This window comes from Rhinatrema bivittatum, chromosome 4 (genome assembly GCF_901001135.1).
Source record: "Rhinatrema bivittatum chromosome 4, aRhiBiv1.1, whole genome shotgun sequence".
In the NCBI taxonomy this organism is placed as follows: domain Eukaryota; kingdom Metazoa; phylum Chordata; class Amphibia; order Gymnophiona; family Rhinatrematidae; genus Rhinatrema; species Rhinatrema bivittatum.
Genome location: NC_042618.1, coordinates 291,028,994 through 291,054,299, shown reverse-complemented (window position 1 = coordinate 291,054,299; position 25,306 = coordinate 291,028,994). Strand labels below are relative to the sequence as shown.

General features: G+C 41.3%; 2 protein-coding genes across 5 annotated transcripts in view; one reads left to right on the top strand and one right to left on the bottom strand.

Moving 5' to 3' along the window:
- The window catches only part of GOLT1B (golgi transport 1B), a 129,623-nt gene extending 118,155 nt beyond the window's left edge, over window positions 1-11,468 (bottom strand). For both annotated transcript variants that reach the window (XM_029600185.1, XM_029600184.1), the window contains exon 1: window positions 11,193-11,468. Coding sequence is in view for 1 of the 2 variants with exons in the window: in XM_029600184.1 (XP_029456044.1) it covers window positions 11,193-11,217 (25 nt within the window). In the remaining variant the exon portion in view is untranslated. The remainder of the gene's footprint in view (window positions 1-11,192) is intronic.
- A 41-nt stretch (window positions 11,469-11,509) lies between these two features.
- The window catches only part of RECQL (RecQ like helicase), a 290,842-nt gene continuing 277,045 nt past the window's right edge, over window positions 11,510-25,306 (top strand). Inside the window, exons 1-4 of one of the 3 annotated variants that reach the window (XM_029600183.1) lie at window positions 11,510-11,930; window positions 16,782-16,822; window positions 19,248-19,292; window positions 19,421-19,618. In XM_029600183.1, the coding sequence (XP_029456043.1) occupies window positions 19,277-19,292; window positions 19,421-19,618 (214 nt within the window). In that variant the 5' untranslated portion in view covers window positions 11,510-11,930; window positions 16,782-16,822; window positions 19,248-19,276. Of the gene's footprint in view, window positions 11,931-16,768; window positions 16,823-19,247; window positions 19,293-19,420; window positions 19,619-25,306 lie in introns of all 3 variants that reach the window. The other 2 variants (XM_029600182.1, XM_029600181.1) reach the window with 2 other exon arrangements.

Here is a 25,306-nt window from a genome sequence, read left to right as displayed (position 1 = left end):
TGCAGGAAGATCACAACACCCCTGGTATCAGGGATAGGGCACTGTGTGCAGGAAGATCACAACACTCCCGGTATCAGGGATAGGGCACTGCGTGCAGGAAGATCACAACACTCCCGGTATCAGGGATAGGGCACAAGTTCTAGTCACATTGACTGATCACATTACTTTTTTTGTCAAGCTACCAACTGTTTCCATTTCCCATCCCCCATATATTGTCAGTGGGAACCTTGGTAACATGAATAAATAAGAGGGCAGCCAATAGGAATACATATTCATTCCTAAACTGACCTTAACTGACCTGAAAAGTGTCAAATTGTATCATTTTCGGTTAGTGCGCACTAATCGGAAAAACCGATTTTTTTAGCTAAAAAATCGTGCCAAATACGATTTTCTTCTCCTGCCAGACGATTTTGATCGTTAAGACGATCGGGCACACGATTCACATCTCTAGTTGACACTGATGAGGGCGTTCGCGTTCCGTGACAGCTTTGAATGGTATGTACCTTTAAGAATGTTCTAAGTTATGTAGCCTCTTTTGTTATATGTTCCACCACATTGTATTCTTTTTTACAGAACTTATTGAAACCTATGGTCCCTCCCGATGCAGCCACTGTGAAACACGGGACCGTGTCGGGGGACTGTTATAATTGAATGCTTTTGACGTGTGGAGTCGCCGCTTTTCAATATTTACACTCAATAAATATTAACTTTTCGAAGTTTTGGTGGGACTGAAGATTTGTTCCTGCACCTTTGTCCTTAGAGTTCTTGCTTATGTGCAAGGGTTGCCTCGTGATTATTTTGGTAATTGAAATCTCCCACTATTATTGCACTGCCAAAATGGTTTGCTTCCCTGATTTCCTTAGCATTTCATCATATGTCTGACCATTTTGTCCGGGTGGATGGTAGTATACTCCTATCACTATACTCTTACCCAACACACATGGGATTTCTACCCATATAGATTCTACTGAGCATTTACTCTCTTGTATGATCTTTATCCTGTTGGACTCTATACCCTCCCGGACATAAAGTGCCACACCCCCACCAAGTTGATCCTATCATTGCGATATAATTTGTACCCTGATATAGCACTGTCCCATTGGTTATCCTCCTTCCACCAAGTCTCTGTGATGCCAATTATGTCAATCTCATCATTTGCTGCTATAGGGATCCTCTCTGTTTATCCCATGTTCTTTGGAATTCCATTACTGGTCTCGTCTTCATCTCTTCCAGGAGGGCATCTACCACCCCTTCCATGAAGAAATATTTTCTGATGTTGTTCCTCAGTCCACCCTTTGGCATGTCTGATCATTTTCTGTTGATAAGCAGGCTGAATAAGTCATTACATGTAGGCTTATGTTATCCGGCTGCACCAAAAGGATGTGTCTCTCCAAGCTTGTAGAGCTTTGAGTTTTGCTGAGCATGTGTGGGAGGTTTCATGTGTGGACTGCCTCATTAGCCCATCTCTATTTGTGGCTTTTGCCTCACTGTGCCAGTACTCACTGGTACAACAGACTCCCCGCCCCCTCAACAGCCCTTTTCAGTGCTACTTAAAATAAAACAAGAAAGACAGAAAGAAACTCCACCAGGTAGGGGAGGATTCTAGAAACCATTTCTGGCAAAAAATTTGGAACTTCCGCTGACATTAAGAGCTGTGTTTGTGGTCAAATCATGTCTTTGAATGATGGCCACCAGCTTTGTTACTGCTGCTTTGGGTGTGACCAGCCGAACTGCCCCCATTGCAGTTGCATGTCTCCGCAGTCCCAGCATTCCAGAACAACTAAAATCAAAACCTGTGTCAGGTTTGCAGCTGCAGTCTGTCGTCCTCCTGAAGCTCCTCCTTAGGACAACGGAGCAAGTTGCAAACTCTCCCCGCAGTGCTTGTTCATGACCCAGGGTACAGTAAGTGGACTCTGCTTGTGTTAACTCCCAAGCACCGCAGTATGGATCAGCATGCATCGAAGAAACACCAGTGCTCGATACGGATCACATCAAAACACCAGAAGCATACTCCCTCGATGCATTTTGTGACGAAACATCCAAAGCTTGACGTATCGCTACATTCGATGAATGGCGGATTGACGCACCTGAAGCCATCTGCTTTGAAGCACATGATGCAGCGACACACCCGAAACAGAAGTCATTGCATTCGATTCACTCTGTGCACCTTGATGCACTGCTACTTCTTCTGATGCACACAGGTCTTACATTGCCTCTTAGGCCTCAGAGCTCCTCATCACATTCCAAATCATCCTCCCGCCATAATCTGGAACATTTCAAGGGCAAGAGATGTTCCTCTTCTGCCTTGGGGACTACTTATCATATGGGATGCTCCTCCAGCAGCTATACTTCCATTCATACCATTAGAACACCTGCTGCATCCCATTCTGCAGATGGACTTACACAGAGCTACTCGGCTCACCCTGTTTTGAGCTAGCTGAAGATGCCTTTCATCTACCTCATCCAATTACCAGGTCACTCCCTATTGAGCAGCTGCTCTCCCAAGACTTCCTTTTTGGACATAGCGGATCCAGTCTCTTCTCTGCTGCTGATTTTCCTTAATTCAGCTCCCAAATCAAAACTTGTAGCCTATCTTGGTTTCAGAGGATGCTCCTCACGCCAGTGCAGAAGACACAGCAGTCATGAGAACAAGCATCAGATGTTGTCAGGTCCTTCTTCACCTCACTTAACAGGGAATCTGGAAACTCAATACTCATAATCAGACATTTATAGAACATTGTAAATAATTGCTCTGTTAAATTCCTTTTAGCCTTTCCTTCTTCACCCAGTTTGAACTTCCTTGTTTTATTGTAACTTCAGAGTTTCTCTTCACTCGTTACAGTTTATTTTCATTTTACACCCCCCTGTTAAATGTAAACCAGTGTGATGTGATTCTTATCTTGAATGCTGGTATAGAAAAACGCTAAATAAATAAATACAGCCTGTCCTCTCCACCTTTGCCTCCGCTTTCTCCCAAAAAGATAAGATTCCAGCAATTTGCCACCTGGAAAAAGTCATCAATTCCTCAACTCTTTTGGCAAGAAAGTCTTTCAGGGATCCATGCTTTCTGCCAGAATTGCTCACCACCAATTCTACATGGTGTAATATATACATTACTGTGTCCAGAAGCTAAAGTTTGCCTGCTTTGATATGGGAGAACCTTCTACTCCACCACCTCTCAGAGATGTGGAGGAAGTGATCCATTACCTGCTTCGTGCTATGTAAGAGTCTTTCGACACCATCTGCCAGACGTCAGCTGCCTCCACTGGTGCGCAGCATATGGTATGGCTTTAAACTAGTAGTATCAGAGAGGATGTCCTTGAGAAACATTTGGATTTATCCTACTTAGGAGTCAATCTGTTTGGGGAGAAGCTGCGGGAAACTTTCCCAAATGAAAGACCAGAAAAACCCTCTATGTCTTGACATTCCTTCTTTTCTTACAGAGAACCTACTATCAGAGGCATCCCTTCCGCTCTTACCAACAGTTCCACCTCCCATAGTTACCACCACAAAGAACACAATAGCAACTCCCTGCGAGGCTCTAACTGCAGAAATGCAAGCAGCCTAAATCTGCAATGCAGGCTCTGCCCAAGTTCGGGCCTAGTTTTTTATCTAGCTTGTGAAGACCAGTCCCAAGAATCATGGCGCCTCATTATCACAGCTATCTGGGTCCTGTGGATCATGTGCTATGGTTACCGCTTGCATTTCTCCGGTCTCCTCTCCTCCTTCCACAAGAGGCTTCCCTCTTCCGAGATCCTTCTCAATTACCCCAAATCCATATTGAAAAATGGACCCTGCTTCAGCAGTGCTCAATAGAGCTGGTTCCTTCATCTAGGGTTTCTACTCCTGATACTTCCTGTCAGGGGAAAAACTATTTTCCCTGGTTTTGAACCAGGGTCTGCTGATAGAACCATAGGATGTCTCAAAGAGAACTAACTCTACTACAGAGAGGGGCTCGTATATTGCCCCGCCCCCGACAATCTGGATTGGTTCCCAGGGGATTCAAAAGGAGGCTGGGACACTTCACAGGTGGGACACCTGCTGGGACACAGCTGGGACACTTCAAGGTGTTCCCTGCATATGGCAGCATGTTGGCCAAACCAGAGTTGGGGATCCCGGAGGAAACCTGTGAGTTTACAAAGAATGTAAATTGTAGTTTGAAATCTTGTCTTAAACCTGAGTTTCTATGTCACTGGAAGGCTCCTTTGGTACTGAGACATGGACTGTATCTTGACTAAGTAGAAGCTTGTGACCTAACTATTATTTACCGTGGAGTTTGCCTGCAGCTATAAACCAGGAGCCGTTTATGTTCTCTGCCCAAATAAAGCCACATGCCACCTTATTCCTGTGTCTCTGTGCTGCACAGGCCAAGGGGCCTGACACTTCCTTATTGCTTTAAAGTCTAGGGGGTTATGGACAATATGCGACTTGTGACCCCTCAACAAATTACTCCATGAGAAGAAATGCAAGATGATCCTGTCAATCTTTCTTCAGGAAGATTGGATGTGCTCCCTGGACTTAAAGGATGCTTAGCCCATATCCCAATTTATCATTTTTGTTGGCACTATCTCCGTTTCAAAGTGGATGCAATAAATTATAAAGTACAAAGTTCTACTGTTCGGCCTCTCGGCAGTTCCAAGAATGGTGGTGGCAGCCCACATCAGGGAATTCAGGTCTTACTATATCTGGATGACTGGCTAATCACAGGCCCTGCTCGAGATATGGTGCTGCACAATTTGGAAGTAACCATTTGTAAGCAGTTCTGCAATTGCCTCCAGATTTTCCAGGAACTTCTCTCCTTGTGCTAACAATACAGTTTTCTTAACTAGGGATGTCTCGTGTCTAGCCCGCTGCTGGTTCAAGTGGCTGGCAAAGCCTATAATCTTCCCATGCAGTACCACCTTCAGTCTCCTAATGTACCAATGCACTGTATTCTTTGGGGGGGGGGGGGGGGGTGTACCTGATACCCGTTCCGGAGCAGGTTTTCATGGGTAATGATTCAGAGGGACTGAACCAAATCACGGTGAACCTAGAAGATGTGGTAGGCCTGATTGACAAACTGAAAAGTAGTAAATCACCTGGACCAGATGGTATACACCCCAGGGTTCTAAAGGAACTAAAAAATGAAATTTCAGACCTATTAGTAAAAATGTGTAACCTATCATTAAAATCATCCATTGTACCTAAAGACTGGAGGATAGCTAATGTAACGCCAATATTTAAAAAGGGCTCCAGGGGCAATCTGGGAAGCTACAGACCGGTTAGCCTGACTTCAGTGCCAGGAAAAATAGTGGAAAAGCATCAAAATCACAGAACATATAGAAAGACATGGTTTAATGGAACAAAGTCAGCATGGCTTTACCAAAGGCAAGTCTTGCCTCACAAATCTGCTTCACTTTTTTGAAGAAGTTAATAAACATGCGGATAAAGGTGAACCAGTAGATGTAGTGTACTTGGATTTTCAGAAGGCGTTTGATAAAGTTCCTCATGAGAGGCTTCAAGGAACAGTAAAAAGTCATGGTATAGGTGGCGGTGTCCTTTTGTGGATTACAAACTGGCTAAAAGCCAGGAAACAGAGAGTAGGATTAAATGGACAATTTTCTCAGTGGAAGGGAGTGGGTAGTGGAGTGCCTCAGGGATCGGTATTGGGACCCTTATTTTTCAATATATTTATAAATGATCTGGAAAAAAATACGATGAGTGAGGTAATCAAATTTGCAGATGATACAAAATTGTTCAAAGTAGTTAAATCACAAGCAGATTGTGATAAATTGCAGGAAGACCTTGTAAGACTGGAAAATTGGGCATCAAAATGGCAGATGAAATTTAATGTGGATAAGTGCAAGGTGATGCATATAGGGAAAAATAACCCATGCTATAGTTACACAATTTTAGGTTCCATATTAGGTGCTACCACCCAAGAAAGAGATCTAGGCATCATAGTGGATAACACATTGAAATCGTCGGTTCAGTATGCTGCGACATTCAAAAAAGCAAACAGAATGTTGGGAATTATTAGGAAGGGAATGGTTAATAAAACGGAAAATGTCATAATGCCTCTATATTGCTCCATGGTGAGACTGCACCTTGAATACTGTCTACAATTCTGGTCGCCGCATCTCAAAAAAAGATAATTGCGATGGAGAAGGTACAGAGAAGGGCAACCAAAATGATAAAGGAGATGGAACAGCTCCCCTATGAGGAAAGGCTGAAGAGATTAGGGCTGTTCAGCTTGGAGAAGAGACGGCTGAGGGGGGATATGATAGAGGTCTTTAAGATCATGAGAGGTCTTGAATGAGTAGATGTGAATCGGTTATTTACACTTTCGAATAATAGAAGGACTAGGGGGCATTCCATGAAGTTAGCAAGTAGCACATTTAAGACTAATCGGAGAAAATTCTTTTTCACTCAACGCACAATAAAGCTCTGGAGTTTGTTACCAGAGGATGTGTTTAGTGCAGTTAGTGTAGCTGGGTTCAAAAAAGGTTTAGATAAGTCCTTGGAGGAGAAGTCCCTTAACGGCTATTAATCAAGTTTAGTTAGGGAATAGCCACTGCTATTAATTGCATCAGTAACATGGGATCTTCTTAGTGTTTGGGTAATTGTCAGGTTCTTGTGGCCTGGTTTGGCCTCTGTTGGAAACAGGATGCTGGGCTTGATGGCCCCTTAGTCTGACCCAGCCTGTCAAGTTCTTATGTTCTTACTTCTTTTCCCCTGATGCAGGAAATGCAAAACATAGCTAATGTTGAGGTGCCTTGTGTTTTTATATGCACATAACATTGAACAAGGGACGTTATTGCAAGTTTATATGTGAATGCACACAGGAATTGTAGGTAATATGGATACACAAAAAGTCATATAGAGTAAGGCAAGGTGTGTGAACATCAATTACTGCTGTTCTAAGCAAGTAAAGCAATACTTCTGTTTCTTCTAAACAGCATTTATGTTTAACCTTCCAAAAGAAAACTTCATAGGACAGTAATACAGTCCCCCAACAGAGCCATTTTCCGCCATAGGGGCTGCGTCAGGAGAGACTCACGAGAACTTCAGCATTAACGTGCAGGAAGCTCACGTGACCAACACGAGAAATTAAAGAGAGACTGGGTAGGACAGGTGGTATATGCCTTTTACAGGTCATAGAGTGTGTATATTGGTCCACAAAGCACTACCTGTCACGATTCACAGAACAGAGACCCTGATTGATTTTTAATGAGAAAGTGCCTCGTGCCTAAAAATCAAGGGTTGAGTGGGTGGGAAAGACAGACACTAGAATTAACTATCTCTGGCTTGCTTATTACCTCAGTCACACACAAACGCTAAAGAATATATTCCTTAATGTCACCTTTTACCAAACTTTTATAAGCCCAAAAATTTCTCAAAGCTATACTTACCAATCCTCTTTAACCACCGTTAAATTAATCTTCAATCAGTTAATGGAAGGGTTTAAGATTCGCGCGCCTAATGGCGTGTGCTTCCGGTCCTCCTCTACTGCAAAGGGTGCGGGGCTTCTGGAAGCTGGGGCTGTGGACAGTGCTTCAATTCGGACTGCTGAGCACCTCAAAAAACTTCTAGCATCAATGGAGTCCATCCAAAAGTTAAAAGGTTTCTTCCAGTCCATCCTCTAGCCCAGTGCTTCTCAACCCAGTCCTTGAGATCCACATAGACAATGTTTTCAGGAAATCCACAATGAATATGCATGAGAGAGATCTGCATTCAATGAACACAGGGCATGCAAATCTCTCTCATGCATATTCATTCTGGGCATCCTGAAAACTGACTGGCTAGGTGTGTCCTAAGGACTGGATTGAGAACCACTGCTCTAACCACTAGGGATCCTTTGCCTGTTCCATGCCTTTTTGAATTGTCACAGTTCTCATCCTCACCACCTCTTCCAGGAGGTCATTCCATACATTTACATATTGTGCCTAAGTCTCCCTCCATGGAGTTTCAAATAATGACTCCTAGTTCTACAACTTCTTTTCCATCAGACAAAGGTTTGATTCATGTGCATCATTAATACCTTTCAGGTATTCAAAAATCTCTATCATATAGCCCCTATGTCTTCTTTCTTACAGGGTATATATATTTATACCTTTCAGTCTCATCTCACATGGTGTAGAACCCACACAATTATGGTCGCCATTCTCTGGATTGCCTCCATCCTTTCTGTATCCTTTTTGAAATATAGTCCCCTGACCTAAACACAGTATTCCAGGTGAGGCCTCTCACTTCCTTTTTCCTGTTAATTATGCCTCTCTCTATGCAGCCCAGCATCCTTCTGGCCTTAATCACTGTCTTGTCACATTGCTTCATTACCATCAGATACTATCACCCTGAGATCTCTCTCTTGGTCCATGCGCATCAATACTTCAACCCCTGTCATGTACAGCTCCTTTGGATTGCTACACCTCAAATAAAAGACTCAGCTCTTCTTGGCACTGAATCCTAGTTGACAAACATTCAAAACACTTTTTGAACTTTCTTAGATTACTTCTCATTCTCTCTACTCCTTCATGTGTCCCCACTCTTGCAGATCCTATTGTCATCTGCAAATGGAAAACTTTTTCTTCTAATTCCTCTGCAATATCACTGAAAAATAATGAATACAACCGGCCCCAGAACTGATACTTGAGGCACATCACTTATTACTCGTCTCTCCTTAGAGTAGGCTCCATATACCACTATTTGCTGCCATCTGTCAGCAGTCAGGACAAAGCATTTCACCAGCTTTACTACCAGGCCTCTGCCCCTTCAGGGCTCTTTTTTGGTGTTTTAGTGGCTCCTGCAGTTGTTTTGGTCCCTAATAAGCCGCTTTCTCTCCAGTTTACTACCATAGTCCCTACCGCATGTCTTTCTTCTCCTGACTCAATTAAAAGGTGTGCTATCATGGGAGCACCAGGATAAGGTAAAGATGCTGCTGCAGTGATTGGGTGAAAATTAAGTGAACAGAACAGTACTTCTTGCTCTATCTAGGCTATTGCTGCACTTTCTTTTTCAGCAGTTTGGCTGAATCAGCTTAACTTTAGGAAAACTGCATAAAAGATGACAAAATAATAGATAAGGTTTGCAGGGACCATCTATTCTGCTCATGCTTAATGCAATACTGTAGAACCTACTTAATCTCAAGTTTTATCCTCAAATCCAAACAACTACTGTGCTTATCCACAACTTTCTTGAATTTACTATTTTTGCTTCCACCTCTTCTGGGACGTTGTTCCATGAATTCATCACCCTTTCTTAGAAACATATTAAATTTGTACTCCTGAGTCCATTCCTTTAAAATTCATATCCTGATATAGCAACATTTGCATGTTTGAACTTACAAGAATTTATAAAATAGGGTTGGCTAAAGCAAAAAATAGTATGTCTAAAAAACAATAAATCACATAGCCAATGATTTCCATTGCTTGAACATTCTTAAGCTGTATTAGATGAGAGATACCCATAATTTACAAAGCAGCATTTTTAACCTAACAGATTATTATGAAGCACCAGAGGATTAGTTAAATTTTAATATTTGGATGTAAACAGATTAATGCATCATCAATTTTTTAAAATAGTTTATAATATCCACAAAAATATGGCAGACATTCTACTGCCAGCTGCCAAATGGCAACAAAATTGGCTGTCAGCACTGGTCAATACTTTAGACTTCAGACCACTGTTTTCTATAGGTAAAAATTGAGAGGTTTGGATTTCATGTATGCATACTTTTACTTCTATATCAGATACGTTCAGTTTTCTAAATAAAATTAGATTTTATCTTATTTATTTATTTAAAAGCTTTTATAGACCGGTATTCGTAGGAACATCATATCTGTTTACAATGAACATAAACGTAGTACATGGAACAGGGTGCATAGAACTAGGAGGGGGTAGGGAGGATACAGGCTTAATAATTATAGCAAATATAGTTATGAGATGGTGGATATGGAAATACAAATACAATTAGGTAGGAATAGGGAGTATACAAAAACAACTAGGTAGGAATAGGGGGTATAATACAACACAATAAAGGAGCATGCAGTAAGTTATGCATTCAAAGATACAATGATACAAATTCTGTACTGAAGATGCTAGGTGGAATGGTTGAAGGGATAAAAAAGGCAAATGAGAGAGGATGGGAGGATGCTAGGTGGGATAGGGTGAAGTGCTTCCCAGTCAATGCACAAACAGGTCATACAATATTAGCTCACATAAAACGGATGCTCATGAGGGAGTGCACACTGTCCTAAAGTGTACCCAGCCAGCTCTGCTGGGTATGCAATGTTTTATTTAAATGAGGAGGTGTACTAAAAAGGATGCACTAAGGATAAATTGTGCATACCTAGCACATTCATGGCATTGGGCGCCCAGGAGAAGTGGCTGTGCCCGGTTGGGAAAATAGATGCTCAAATTAATGGGCATTGGTTTCTCTAACCTGACCGCCGGCTGGACTGGAATTAAGTTTTCCGTGTTAAAATGTGCGCATTGGGCACATGGTGATTTTTTTGCATCGGGGAATAATAGCCTCATCTACATGCATTTACATGTGATGAGTGCTATTAGCTACACACTGGTTTGGACACAGGTTTTGGACAAGCTGAACTCCTTATTGCATCGGGTGTAAGGCTAGCACGTCCAAAACGGGTGCCCAAGAGCTCGTTATCCTGTGCGCTAGGCTCAGCGCATGCTAAAGCATCGGTCTGTATGAAAGTTGATTATTCATCAAAGGTTGCTTTCTTACACACAAAAAAAGTTTAAACCGCTGGTACCTGCCCAGTGATATAATAAACCGGGACTGTTACAATTTATAACAAAAAGGGCAAACAAAACAGAACAAAAATAAAACCAAACATGATTTTGTTTATAACCCTGGGGTATTTCCTGGAAGTAATGCAACACTCACAAGTAAGGAACCACAAACATATCAAGACACTCGTAGGATGCTAAAAAGTTATTCTAGTCTCTAAATGATCAGGAAACAAAAACGTAAACTCTCACAAAAAAAGAACGTTATCCGCACGTCTATGACAGGGACCATGTTAAAAAGACAGCAAAGAGATCCCTCCTAGCTCAGTTCTCTCTGCACTCAGCCAGAGGAGGCCTGGCCAGCTAAGTAAAAGCAACTCATTCATAATAGCAGCAGCCATGTCGAACAGAACCAATCTAGTTTCGGCTTCCCTCCCCACATCCTTTCCCCGGATTCTTACTTTGTGTGTCCGTCAAAGAGATCATGATGGTAGCTTGGAAGAGTTACAAACAGACAACCACTACCAGTACCACAACCACTTCACCACCGGTCTGAATCGCCACGTCTTCCGGAAATACGCACTACCAGAGGCACTGAATGTGGCCAATCAGACGACTAACTGTCCTTACGTCAAATTCCGCAAGGCCTATCACAGCGGACTAGTTCTCCCTCACTGTTTAATAAACCGGTGAGATTGGAAGAAGTTGCTTGACTTTATTAGGTTCGTGTTGTTAGTTAGACTAGGCTATTTCATGCCCAGTTAGGTTACTTTTTCCCCCCCGTTGTGCGGGGAAAATATTTTTGTGCTGGTTGGGCAATTAAGTGGTAGTAGTAACCCTCTATGTTGCCGGTGCCTTTTCTTTTTTTCTATGTCCGAGGCGCAGACTGATGACTCATCGGCAGCAGTAGCCAATCAGAAGAGACAGGAAAAGCAAGGCTAGTGGACCAGCGGGAAGAACGAAGAAGGAAGCACTGGCAGAGACTTAGAACTCTTCCAGCATCTTTGTCTCTCTGCTTTTACTTTTGTCATGCTCCTCACAGCTTCGGAGAAAACCGATCTTTCACTCTCACTCCCTGAACCCGCTGTTTCTACTGAATTCCTCCCTTGTCTCGGCCCTGAACCTGCAGTTGCTGACTTCTTCACTCTAGTCCGTTGAAGACTCCTAACTCAGCTTCTGTCTGGGAACAGGAGACAGAGGTGAGAGACGAGATTAAAGGAAACAGCGTTTTTTGCCTGCTCGAGGATTAGCTTTCGGGGGGGGGGGAAGAAAGTAGCTCTGTAGTATAGGTGGAGGACAAGAGGGGGTTGGGGGAAAGAGAAGATGCTGAACACCATGAAACGAGGGCAAAGACAGAAAGTCGAGAATGGCGATACTGGTGCACTGTCAAGGGTAGAATAAACAGAGGAAGGTGGAAGCAGGAAGGGAAGACAAGTGAGGGGCAAGAGAGAAGTGTGGAGGCGAGGGGCAAAGAACAGAGTGGGGAGCAGAGAGGGAAGTGTGGAGGCAAGAGGGTTGTAGGGGAGTGAGGAACAGAGAGGGGAACAGTGCTGATGCTAGCTTTTCTGCTGCCCTGTGGGGAACAATGACTGTGCTTCTCTCCCTACCCTAAGATTCATTCAGTCAATATGTAAATCTTCAGCTCTAAAACTAAATTTTCAAAAGGGAAACTTTGGTAAACTTAGGAAAATAGTTAGAAAAAGCTGACAGGTGCAGCTGCAAAGGTTAAAAGTGTACAACTGGCGTGGCCATTGTTTAAAAATACAATCTTAGAAGTGCAGTTTAGATGTATTCCATGCATTAAAAAGGTGGAACCAAGGCCAAATGATTTCCAGAATGGTTAAAAGGTGAGGTGAAAGAAGCAAGTTTAGAAAAAAAATCCTTCAAAAATTGGAAGAAGGATTCACTTGAAGAAAATAGGAAAAAGCATAAGCATTGTCAAGGTAAGTGTAAAACATTGATAAGGCAGGTTAAGTGAGAATTTGAAATGAATTTGGCCATAGAGGCAAAAACTTTAAAAAAATATATTTGAAGCAAGAAACATGCGAGGGAATAGGTTGGACTGTTAGATAAACGAGAGGTTAAAGGGCTTTGAGGGAAGATAAGGCCATTGCAGAAAGACTAAATGAATTCTTTGCTTCTGTGTTTACTAATGAGTATGTTGGAGAGATACCAGTTCCGGAGATGGTTTTCAAGGGTGATGAGTCAGATAAACTGAACCAAATCATTGTGAACCTGGAAGATGTAGTAGGCCAGATTGACAAGCTAAAGAGTAGCAAATCACTTGGACTGGATGGTATGAGCCCCAGAGTTCTGAAGGAACTAAAAAATGAAACTTCAGATCTATTAGTTAAAATTTGTAACCTATCATTAAAATCATCCATTGTACCTGGAGGATGGCCAATGTAACCCCAATATTTAAAAAGGGCTTCAGAGGTGATCCAACAAACTATAGACCAGTGAGCTTGACTTCAGTGCTGGGAAAAATAGTGGAAACTATTCTAAAGATCAAAATCTCAGAGCATATAGAAAGACATGGTTTAATGGAACATAGCATGGATTGACCCAAAGGAAGTCTTGCCTCACATATGTTTCATTTTTTTTTTTGAAGGGGTTAATAAACGTGGATAAAGGTGAACCAATAGATGTAGTATATTTGGATTTTCAGAAGGTGTTTGACAAAGCCCCTCATGAGAGGTTTCTAAGAAAACTAAAATGTCTTGGGATAGGAGGTGGTGTGTTTTTGTGGATTACAAACTGGTTAAAAGACAGGAAACATAGTAGGATTAAATGATCAATTTTCTCAGTGGAAAAGGGGTAAACAGTGGAATGCCTCAGGGATCTGTACTTGGACTGGTGCTTTTCAATATATTTATAAATGATCTGGAAAGAAATAAGACGAGTGAGGTTATCAAGTTTGCAGATGATACAAAATTATTCAGAGTAGTTAAATCACAAGCGGATTGTGATAAATTGCAGGAGGACCTTGCAAGACTGGAAGATTAGGCATCCAAATGGCAGATGACATTTAATGTAGACAAGTGCAAGGTGTTGCATATAGGGAAAAATATCCCATGATGTAGTTACACGATGTTAGGTTCCATATTAGGAGCTACCAGCCAGGAAAAAGGTTTAGGCGTCATAGTGGAAATACATTGAAATCGCAGGCTCAATGTGCTGCGGTAGTCAAAAAAGCACAGAATGTTAGGAATTATTAGGAAGAGAATGGTGAATAAAATGGAAAATGTCATAATGGCTCTGTATCGCTCCATGGTGAGACCACACCTTGAGTACTGTGTACAGTTCTGATTGCAGCATCTCAAAAGATATAGTTGCATTGGAAAAGGTACAGAGAAGGGCACCCAAAATGATAAAGGGGATGGAACAGCTCCCCTATGAGGAAAGGCTAAAGAGCTTAGGGGTGTTCAACTTGGAGAAGAGACGGCTGAGGGTGGATATAGAAGTCTTTAAAATCATGAGCGGTCTAGAACGGGTAATAGAAGGACTAGGGAGTGCTCCATGAAGTTTTAAGTAGCACATTTAAAACTAATCAGAGAAATTTCTTTTTAACTCAAAGCACAATTAAGCTCTGGAATTCATTGCTAGAGGTTGTGGTTAGTGTAGTTAATTAATTTATTTTATTTATAACTTTTTATATACCAAGGTTCAATTAACAAGATTAATTATCACTTCGGTTTACATTACAACCAGCAAAAAATAACAGAGACAAAGCTTTGTTTTACAATGAACAGGGTAAAAATAACCTGGATAAACATAAAATGGGTGAAGCAAGTATAGAGAATTGGGTCTGTATAACTTGGGCAAAAAGCAGGGACATTAAATAGGGGAGGACTATGAAGGCCTCAAGCTGGATAGAGTACTCATGATGCGGATAAGAACCAAGGCTGAAGTGAGTAGTTATGGGAAGGCTTGTTCGAATAACAAAGTCTTAAGTCTCTTCTTAAAGGTGATTGGACATCGTTCCAGCCTCAGTTCAGGAGGGAGCAGGTTCCATTGCTTGGGGCCCGAGGCGGATATAGTTCTCTTACTGAGGGAGGCCTTGATGGAGGGTGCTTGAAGAGTGCCTCTCTGGGCCAGTCTAATTGGATGGACCGAGGTGTGGAGTTGCAAAGGTATTGTAAGATCCAGAGGAGTAATGTTGTGTATGGCTTTGTGAGTGATTGTTAATAGTTTATGAAGGATTCTAAACTTAATTGGTAGCCAATGTAGATTTTTTAAAATTGAAGTTATATGGTCCCTCTTGTTGGATTTTGTGAGGATCCTGGCCGTAGCATTCTGTAGTAGCTGGAGAGGTTTGAGTGAAATATCAGGCAGGCCGTGAAGGAGTGAATTACAATAGTCAATTTTGGAAAATATGATGGCTTGTAAGACTGACCTAAAATCATGGAAATGGAGGAGGGGGTCTTAGGTTAATGTAGGGGTCTTAGTTAATGTAGCTGGGTTTAAAAAAGGTTTGGATAAGTTCTTGGAGAAGCCATTAAATGCTATTAATCAAGTTGATTTAGGGAATAGCTACTGCTATTGCTGGCATCAGTAGCATGGGATCTACTTAGTGTTTGGGTACTTGCCAAGTACTTGTAGCCTGGATTGGCTACTGTTGGAAACAGGATGCTGGGCTTGATGGAACCTTGGTCTGACCCAGTATGGCAAGTTCTTATGTTCAGTCTCTGTTCCTGGCCTGTTTTTTTTTTTTAAAGCCCAGCTCTGTCCAGTGATCTAAACTTTAAAAGCTGACTTGGGCTTATTGGGTAAGTATTGATTGTCTATCTTGTACTGTTTTTCTTTTATTGCTACGCCAACCCCGGATCTTTTAAAATCCGGGGTTGGCGCGCGCAAGGCTGCGCAAAATCGGCAACCTGCGTGCGCCGAGCCGCGCAGCCTGCCTCCATTCCCTCCGAGGCCGCTTCGACGTGCGTCCCGGGGCTTTGCGCGCGCCTGTGGCCTGTGCAAAATAGGCGCGCAGGACTTTTAAAATCTACCCCTTAGTCTGACACAGTATGACAACTTCTTATGTTCATTTCTTTTCTGGTGTTTCTATTAGTGTGACTTTCTTGCCCTTAAGCATTTCTACAAGGGGGGAGGGATGCTGAGGAGGCAACACAAATGCATTGGCCCCTGGGTGCTGGAGACCCTTGATACACTTCTGAGTTATCTAGCTAAATACTTTTGAATATGGACCTCTGTGTCCCATTAGTCACCCTCTTTCTACCAGGAGTTTGAGATGCCTATTTTTCTAGTCACCAATTTTATTTATTTTTTTAGACTTCTGACAATTTTTTGTGTTCATAACCTGTTTGTTAGAGTTGATACAGATAATTTGGGATCATTTTGTATATGTCTGCGCTGTATTTCAATGCATCTGAGCTATCTCAGTCCTATATCACACATTGATCAAGACCTTTTCTAGGAGTTTTATATTTTTCCAAAATAGTTGAGACCTTAACATCCAACATTTTATAAAGTTTTAGAAGTTACAGAACAATTCATATAGTAGTCTATCGCTAGTCTAAGAATCCATTAAAAAATACTGTGGTAAATTTTCATATATGCATGTAGAGTGACTCCATTGTCTCTGAGAATACTCCTTTTCTCTTTCACAGATGATTGATGTGCATATTTATTGCAGAGGGTTTAAGTACTCATGCTTTTACACAACATGTATTCTTGTCAAATGGGGTAAAAGTATGTGTACATTTGTCCACAGGGATGTCAAGTGTTTAGAAGCATGGTTTGTGTGTATGCAAGAAATGTACAAAAGGCAAAACATATTTTTTTTTAAACTCTTTATTGTATTTCTTAAGATTTCCAAGGGACAGTTTTGACTAGGATAACTAAAGTCACTCCAAGGAAATGAAACCAATCTCTAAATGACCTAAAAAGCAGTGCAAATATGTTTTATTTTTATTTTTTAAAGCATAACGGACAGTGACCAACATACAAATCTAGCAAGTGTGTGTCTGTATATGTAAATATATGTGTGTATGTAGAAATTCTTTACTATTTTTACATTTTGTAGTGTGTTTTGACAGGAGCCTCTTTAAAGTGGACAGGTTCAGGAACCAAAGGATTTGTAAGTACTAAGAGGAAATTAGGAATTGTTTTTCCTTGATATGCTATACATTGTAATCTGTAGCCTTACATATTATAATAGGTTCTTGGGTGTGTAAGGAATATCAGGTGTGGCTAACAGCTACAGTAGATTATTAGATTTAACCAATAATCTTATGATCAAATTCATTAGTTTAAAGGGAGCAGTGTCTTAAACTTTTGTGAGTTAATCACAGTTTTATTGTAGTAGTATAAGTATATAAGGTTTAACACTGTACAAATATTTTTTGTGTTAGTTTCATAGCGCAAGGCATCATAATGAAAGATAAACAGAATTTGTTATCTGTAAGCCAGCCTTACACTTAATTATTTGGCGTTGCATAATTACTAACCTAGCTGAAAAGTAATTAAGCCAGTATTATCTCACCCTTTGCCAGTCCTGTAGAAGTCCATGGATCTGTCTCAAAACCAGGGGTGAAATCCAGTAAAACACCATATGGTGGATGACAGAACCCAAAAGTCTCACAGATGTCTCCGTGAGATATGACTGTAGAAACAGGGTGATGAAAATGTTCCTAGTTTTAATTCTTTCAAAGGATATTTGGCCAGACTGTGCGGAGTACGGAACTCAGTCTTAGCTTGCAGGTTTACTGCAGCTGACAAAGTTCTGGAAGGAAAGCTCTGGGGTAATCCGTGGGGAAAAGCCACAGACTTTATAATTCAGAGTCCTTATCTCTATTTGGAACCTCATTGCATAGTCAGTTCCATAGGATCCAGCATTTAATTTTAATTGGATGTTACTAATCAAAGATGGTGTAATGAAAATGTCATCTGAATCCAGATGCATATGAATATTCTCATAAAGTTCATTAGCAAACATGTGGAACAATACCCATTCATAGCTGGATAGAAAGTTTACACCAAGGATGTGCATAGTTCTTGACCAAGGTTCTCATCTCATATTGTGAGGTGCTGACTAATGTCTGATTATGGAAGAACAATCGCAGATGCTTCTTTTCTCTACGAATCGCATTCTCATATGAAGTTGCCAAAATCATTATGCGGCTGAAGACTCCATCTTTGTTTTGCTTAGGCCTTTACTTTTTATTCAGTCTGTGTGCATGGTAGCAGACCTCAAGTTCAATGACATACATCCTTGTTTAGGGTCACTGGTGTTTATCCTAGTGATGGATTCTAGCTTTGGGCAAAGGAGACTGAAAGTAATGCATGGACTATACAATTTGGTAATGTTGTTTCCAGTAGATACATTCCACATAGCTAAGTCCACCATCACAGACTTTGGTAACCTGCTTGGTTATTCTCGGTATAGAGGCCAAAGACTGAATTGTATGGAGAGAGGTGGCAATATGGTTTCTTAGGCCCTTTAAAATGAATTGCCTGGTGCTGCTCTGGGCCCAAGAAGATCTAATACAGTCACTCGAGATTGAGGAAAAACTGCTTTAGTAGCTGACCTAGGACAGAAAGGAAAATGCTACCAGTTTAGCCAGTCTAGGACTGTCTCCTGGCACCAAGCTACACAGAAGGGGAGGTAAAAAAGAAGTAAAAGTTAAATAAAAAAAAAAAAAAGAAACCCACAGAGATCAAATGTGAAAAAAGTACAAAAACAAGTTTCTAAAGAATACAGCCTCGCTTATAAATTTTTGACTAGTGTCCAAGTTACCCAATATGTTCCACTCCTGGATTTGGATTTTTCATTATTCTCCAGAATAGAATAAAGTTGACGGACAGGGGCGAGCTGTGTAAGGAAAGCTTGTACATAATGCTGCTCCTATTGCTGGTCTGTGAAAAAATGGAAAACAAATTTGAACCATTGTTCAGCACTAGACAAATACTGAATCAGTATAATAATTTTGAGAAAAAACAAAAACATTGATTTTCCTTCTCTCCTCCCACATGGATGCCTTTTTTCATTATTACTTACAGGTCCTAATTGAGACCTATCAGTCTACAATCCTTAACTTGGTTTCATATTTATCCCAAATACAAAATTTTACGTTTTTGGTTGTCTTTATTGGCCAAGAGTTGTATAATGGATAATTATTCTTTTGTATTTCTTTTTTTATTCTGGAATTTAAAGTATACAGCTCTCTAAGTAGTCTGTTCTAAGGGCAGATTGTGTTAGCTCATATAGACTTCTGCTTCAATTATAATTAATTTTGTAAAGTTTAATTTCTTTTTATCTTTTGAACAAATCTATGAGCTTTAATTTCTAGTTGTTAAATCACCATAGGATCTCTGTAAATAAATTTCCTAGATAGAAATTTAATAGGTGTAAGAATATTTTACAGGCAAAGAATGTAGTGTTCCATGTATAGCTATTGAAACATGGGAATGTAAATAACATTTTTACAACTCAAAGAATATTGATAAAAATATGGTTTACATTTAATTCTTTAAAGATAACCTTTCATATTTCTATTTTGCAGAATTCATAAGGACTACTTTTCTGTCAAGGATGGCAGACTTGTCTGGTAAGTTGAAGCTGCATTTTGTATGCTATTTTACCCAATGATTGTTGATGAAATTACAACCTTTAAAATCTGTGAAGAAGCTGATATATAATTAGTTTAGAAATAATTTTTGCATTTTTATTTTATAGTACTTGAGGAGGAGTTGGAGTCTATTAATAACGAGTTACAGGCAGTGAAATTTCAGATTCAGGAACTCCTGGAACGACAGGAAGAACTTGATCAGAAAAAAGTAGTACTAAAGAAAAAAATTAAACGGCTGACAGAAGATACTGTAGCTGGAACCAGCACAGGATCGGAATCATCAGTAGAGGACTGGAACAAAAAAGGTTTGTAGGACAAAATTCAATTACTTTGTCAGAATATTTATTCTCTGACAAGCAAATACAATGAAGTCACTTAGATGGGTATTGTGTCTCTGTCCCTTGTCAATATGGAAGGTCTTTCGAGGGCTTTGTGGAAAAACCTTTTTAAGGCATGAGCACGTATTCTACAGGCATCTGGACCTTAAGCTACACAGCTTTTAAATTTTTCCATTTTCTTGACATCCCACTACTTTGTCAACCACTTTGGGCTATCGGCTTTTCAGACTCTTTCCCTATTTCTTCGAGATCAGGGGTTTCTTGCCTACCCTTGACTTGAGGGACCCAAATATTCTGAAAAAGGGAAAATTTCAAGGTGGTTTCCTTAGGCATCATTCTTTTCCTATGTTAGGGTTCTCAATTTTTTGGCAGCGTGGACCCCTCTTTCATCCCCCCTTTTTTTATTTTTACGTACAATTACATGCTATATATGGAAGCATAATGTAATTAAATAATATGCACACCAGAATCATTCATAATATATAAAACTTAATATTAAATAATGCTTAATGATATAAACTGAATACATATATAATTGCAAAGCATAACAGTAAACGTGCAAAAATGCATTCCTATTGAGTGACTTATGTAGTGGAAATTCAGGCAACCATGCAGTTGGCTCTGTCTGGTATTCTGCAATTCTAGTGGAAAAGAAGGCACCCACTTAGCTGGGTTTTTCTGGCAGGCAATGCTTTCCTTGTGTTGAATGGGTTGGTGTGGCAGATTGGTGGTGGCAAGGTAGCTTCCAGAAAGGTCACAAGTTGCTAGGAAATCTGATGTTCAGGCATGATCACACTAGTGTTGATGGCTGTTTTGGATTATTATTGAACCTTGTGGTTAGACATAAGTAGGTAGAAGTACTGGGTTTGAACTCAATGATGGCTTGTGTATGCTTCTCTCCAGATAGTAGTGTACAAATGAGACCACAGAAACTGTTCTGGATAAGGAGTGACAAGTGGTCACACTATATGCTTGGCCACTGGGATATCTCCTAATTTTGGACAGCTATAAATAAGCAGATTGGATCTTTTACTGCTGTTATCTGCTATGTTGTTAATAAGATGGCTAGTGTGTTTTTCATTGCTTTCAAAGCTAAAATATCTGTTTGGATTGATGAAAACTTTAACTTTAGATCTCGCTCCACATCCAGCATGCTCCAGTACTTTTATTAGCAAAACAGTGGATCTACTCTTTGGTATTAGCAAATTACTTCCTAATGACCCAGATTGACTACTATCAGAGACTAAATGCTGGACTCTAAAACTAAGTGTGGAAAATACTTTCACAGTACATCATGGCAAAAAGCATCAAGTACTTTACTGTCTTGTTGGACTATGTCTGGTACTTTTTTTTTTTTTTTTTTTAGTGAATACTGACCTCCTTGAGATGGTTGGTGCAGTTTTATTGGCTTCAAAGTCAGGATATCTAGTTGGATTGATGAACACTTTAACCTTAGATATATTTGTGAGGACACGCAGGATGGCAGTCTTCCACAAATAGGTGACATTATCTGGAGCCTGGCACTTTTATGTGAGTTTCTAGAATTTTGACCATGCCTCATTGGGCATACCTAATATGCCATTATTTATTTATTTTATTTATTTAAAAACTTTTCTATACCGTCGTTTAGTAGTGCACCATCACAACGGTTTACATTTAGGCACAAAATAGGTTTGATAGTTTTCTAAGTTATCCAAGCGGTGCCAATATTTTACGGTTACATTGTTCAATAATATACTCTAATTGAAAAGTGGGTTGGAGATGCTATTTACGATTGCCGTGCTAATCGTATATGTGCATACTGTTTTTAAATTAATATTTAATTATGAGCAAAATAATAAAAACAAACAACTCTGCTTTTATAGGTGACTTTCAGCTGAATGTATTTGTTGTTTCTTCAGCGACCTTACTGTGGAATGCTTTTTTGAAGAGCCAAGTTTTTAAGCTTTTTTTGAAAAGTTTTAAATCTTTCATTCATTCATTCATTCATTCATTCATTATGCTGTGCAGGGCCATTTCTAGACTCTTGTTTTCTGCAGAGCCTAGCAGGTGCCATTCTTCAGTCTCCTGATTTTTTTAGCAAATTGCAGGTTTTGTTTTTGAGGCTCTGTGGTTTTAGTTCTTACCTCTTAAAGCCTTAGGTTATTCACTCATTTTTATAAGTTTCTGTTACATTCCTTGTGCATGGTCAGTGCATCAATAGGCATCAACTGTTTGCAGACATTGAGTTAGATGCTGTGTCCCTTATTTGTCATCAGACCATGCATAAGGAAACTAGTGACTTCCAGCAATGCCCCTGGTATACCAGGGATATGTCTCACTGAATCCCATGATAAATGTATACTGTGTCTGGGGGCATCACATGATGTTCAGGGGTGTCATCTATGTATGACCATGACCCCAAAAGGAATACTGTCCCATTTGCAGCTGATGGACATGCACTTTGGGCAGAAGATACGACCCAACAGCATGAAAGGCATAGTTTAGTTTATTTGATGGCTTGTTTTTCATTGTTAATCAGTAATTTACAATAAAATTACATTAAATGATCATAAGAACATAAGAAATTGCCATGCTGGGTCAGACCAAGGGTCCATCAAGCCCAGCATCCTGTTTCCAACAGAGGCCAAAACCAGGCCACAAGAACCTGGCAATTACCCAAACACTAAGAAGATCCCATGCTACTGATGCAATTAATAGCAGTGGCTATTCCCTAAGTAAAATTTATTAATAGCCATTAATGGACTTCTCCTCCAAGAACTTATCCAAACCTTTTTTGAACTCAGCTACACTAACTGCACTAACCACATCCTCTGGCAACAAATTCCAGAGCTTTATTGTGCGCTGAGTGAAAAAGAATTTTCTCCGATTAGTCTTAAATGATAAAATATAAGAGAACATAAAAACATACCTTTTAAAATGAGGACCGTAAATAAAAGTACAAATGGACTAACATAAAATCTTTGATATAAAAAAATGCATAGTTGCAAAGTTACAGGATGTAGCAAACAGGTGGAATCATGACCAGTACGTGTTATAACTCTACCAGCAGATGGAGATAGAGTAAAGCTGACATCACGGTATATATACCCCTGCACTGACATCAGCTTGCCAGTATTCTCAGTCTCCAGCAGATGGTGAACATGCATCTCCCTACTGGGGATTGCGTTAAACATTTTTTTGTAGAAGGAGAAAATAAGAAAAGTTCATTGCCACACTCTCTCCTCAGTTGAGTTTTTCTGAAGTGATATCTTCGAATCCCTCCCTCAGATGATTGCCTTGGTCCAGTAGCTGATTTTGGCTGGCATGGACTTAGCTGAAAGGCAAGCGGGTGAAGAAAGCCAAGCGCAGCAGTGAAGGTCTAAGCCCTCTCCCCTGCAGTCGAAGACCGATGCTGTACTCAGCTGAGTCAGGCTATGTTCAGGAAAAAAAATGAAGAGGTAAGGGGGAGTTGATTTTAGGGATTTCTCTCCCTCTTGTTTCCATGCTTGGCACACTGATCAGACATCTGTTCCCGCCTCTGGGCGAGCTTGGTGGGTCGAGTAGCCTTCTGGGCTAGGCCCCGCTTTCAGGCTTGGATTCTTTGCCATGTGGTAGGCCGCGACAGAGTTTTTGCATTTTTTTCTCTGCGCTTAGTGCTGCCCTCTTCAGTATGACGGTTTGAGCTTATGTGCCCAGCTGTGCAGGTACTTGCTACAGGATCGCTTCCTACCACACGAAGGTGGTGCGCTTCGACCAGGTGACCCTCCTCTAAGGCAGCACCAGGGCTGCTAGACTGGAGTTGGGACTTGACTACTATATCTATGTCCCTGAAAGTCTTCTCTATATGCCGTATTTTTCGCTCCATAAGACGCACTTTTTTTTCCCCCAAACGTTGGGGGAAAATGTCTGTGCGTCTTATGGAGTGAATATAAAAAAAAAAAAACCCACCTAACTACAACCCCCCACTCTCCTGAACCCCCCCCCCCCCAAGACTTGCCAAATGTCCCTGGTTGTCCAGCGGGGGTCCGGGAGCGATCTCCTGCAGTCGGCTGCCAGTATTCCAAATGGCGCCGATAGCCTTTGCCCTTACTATGTCACAGGGGCTACCGGTGCCATTGGTCGGCCCCTGTCACATGGTAGGAGCAATGGACGGCTGGCGCCATCTTGTGCTCCTACCATATGACAGACCCTTCTCCTCCAGAGGTGTGAAGGAAGTCTTCATCTGAGGACTTCAAACTTTGCGGGTTTTGTGAGGTTGATGGCAGAATGGCATGGCTGTGGGCCTTGGATCTCTGACCGGAGGTACAAGAATGACTCGTTGACATGCCGTGTACAGGAGATAATCTCTTTGGAGATATGGTGAGGGATGCTGTGGCCCAACATCGGGACCATCATGATACCCTCCAACTCTCCGCCAATGCTCTGGACCTGTCTTTTTCTAGGAGGCCTTCGAGGTAGGGGCCAAGGAAGTCCTCCTTTCTCCAAAGAAAGTACTATCTTGGTGGCAGGTACTTTCTAGTCTGGAACAGGGAATTCCCATTCAAATTGTGTTAACCATGGAAACGTCTACACTGGGGTAGGGAGCTCATGTGGATGGGCTCGGCACCCAGAGTTTATGGTCTCCTCAGGAACGTTCATGTCATCAACTTCCTGGAGCTCCAGGCGATCAGGTATGCATTATGGGCTTTCAGAGATTCTGTCCTACAAAGTTGTCCTGATCCAGACCGACAACCAAGTAGCAGTATGGTATGTCAACAAACGGGGTTGCATGGGATTATACCTCCTGTGTAAGGAAGTGGTTCAGATCTGGTCGTAGGGCATGTCCCATGGTATGGTGCTTAGGGCTGTGCTCCTGGCTAGGATGGGTAATGTGGTAGCGGACAGGCTGAGTCGAGCCTTCAGACTCCACAAGTGGTCCCTGGACCAGGAGGTAGCGAATTGGATATTCCTCCCCTGGGGGAACTTGAACATAGATGTGTTCATGGCCTGCAACAGGAAGGCACCTCAGTTCTGCTCCTTTCAAGAGGACAGATGGCAAAACAGCCTCAGATGCATTTGCCTGCCATTGGGTATAGGACTTTTGTATGCATATCCTCCGATTCCTTTAGTGGCAAAGACTCTCTTGAAGCTTCGCAAGAACAGAGGGACTATGATTCTCATAGCTCCTCATTGGCAGAGTCGACAGGTCTGGTTTCCACTCCTTTGGGAGTTGTCCATCCAGAGACCGATAAGTCTGGGGACTTCCCAGATGTCATCATGCAGGATCAGGGCAAGTTGCGGCATCCCAAACTCCAGGCCCTGTCGCTCACAGCCTGGATGTTGAGAGGTAAATTCTGCAGCCGCTCGATCTTTCAGATGTGTGTCTGGTCCTGGTGGCTTCTAGAAAACCTTCCAGTTGAAAGTCCTATGGACTGAAGTAGAGGAGGTTTTCCATGTGGTGTGAGCAGAAGGCTCTGCCTCACACAAAAACAGCTTGATTACCTTCTATACCTATCGGAGGCTGGCTTAAAGACCGCCTTCCTTAGGGTCCATCTCAGTGTGATTGGCATTTACCACCATGGTGTAGATGTACGCCCATATCTGTATAGCTATAGTTGTATGTTTTATGCGGGATCTGCTTCAATTGAAGCCTCCCATAAAGCTTCCAGCTATGTTTTGGCACCTCAGCGTGGT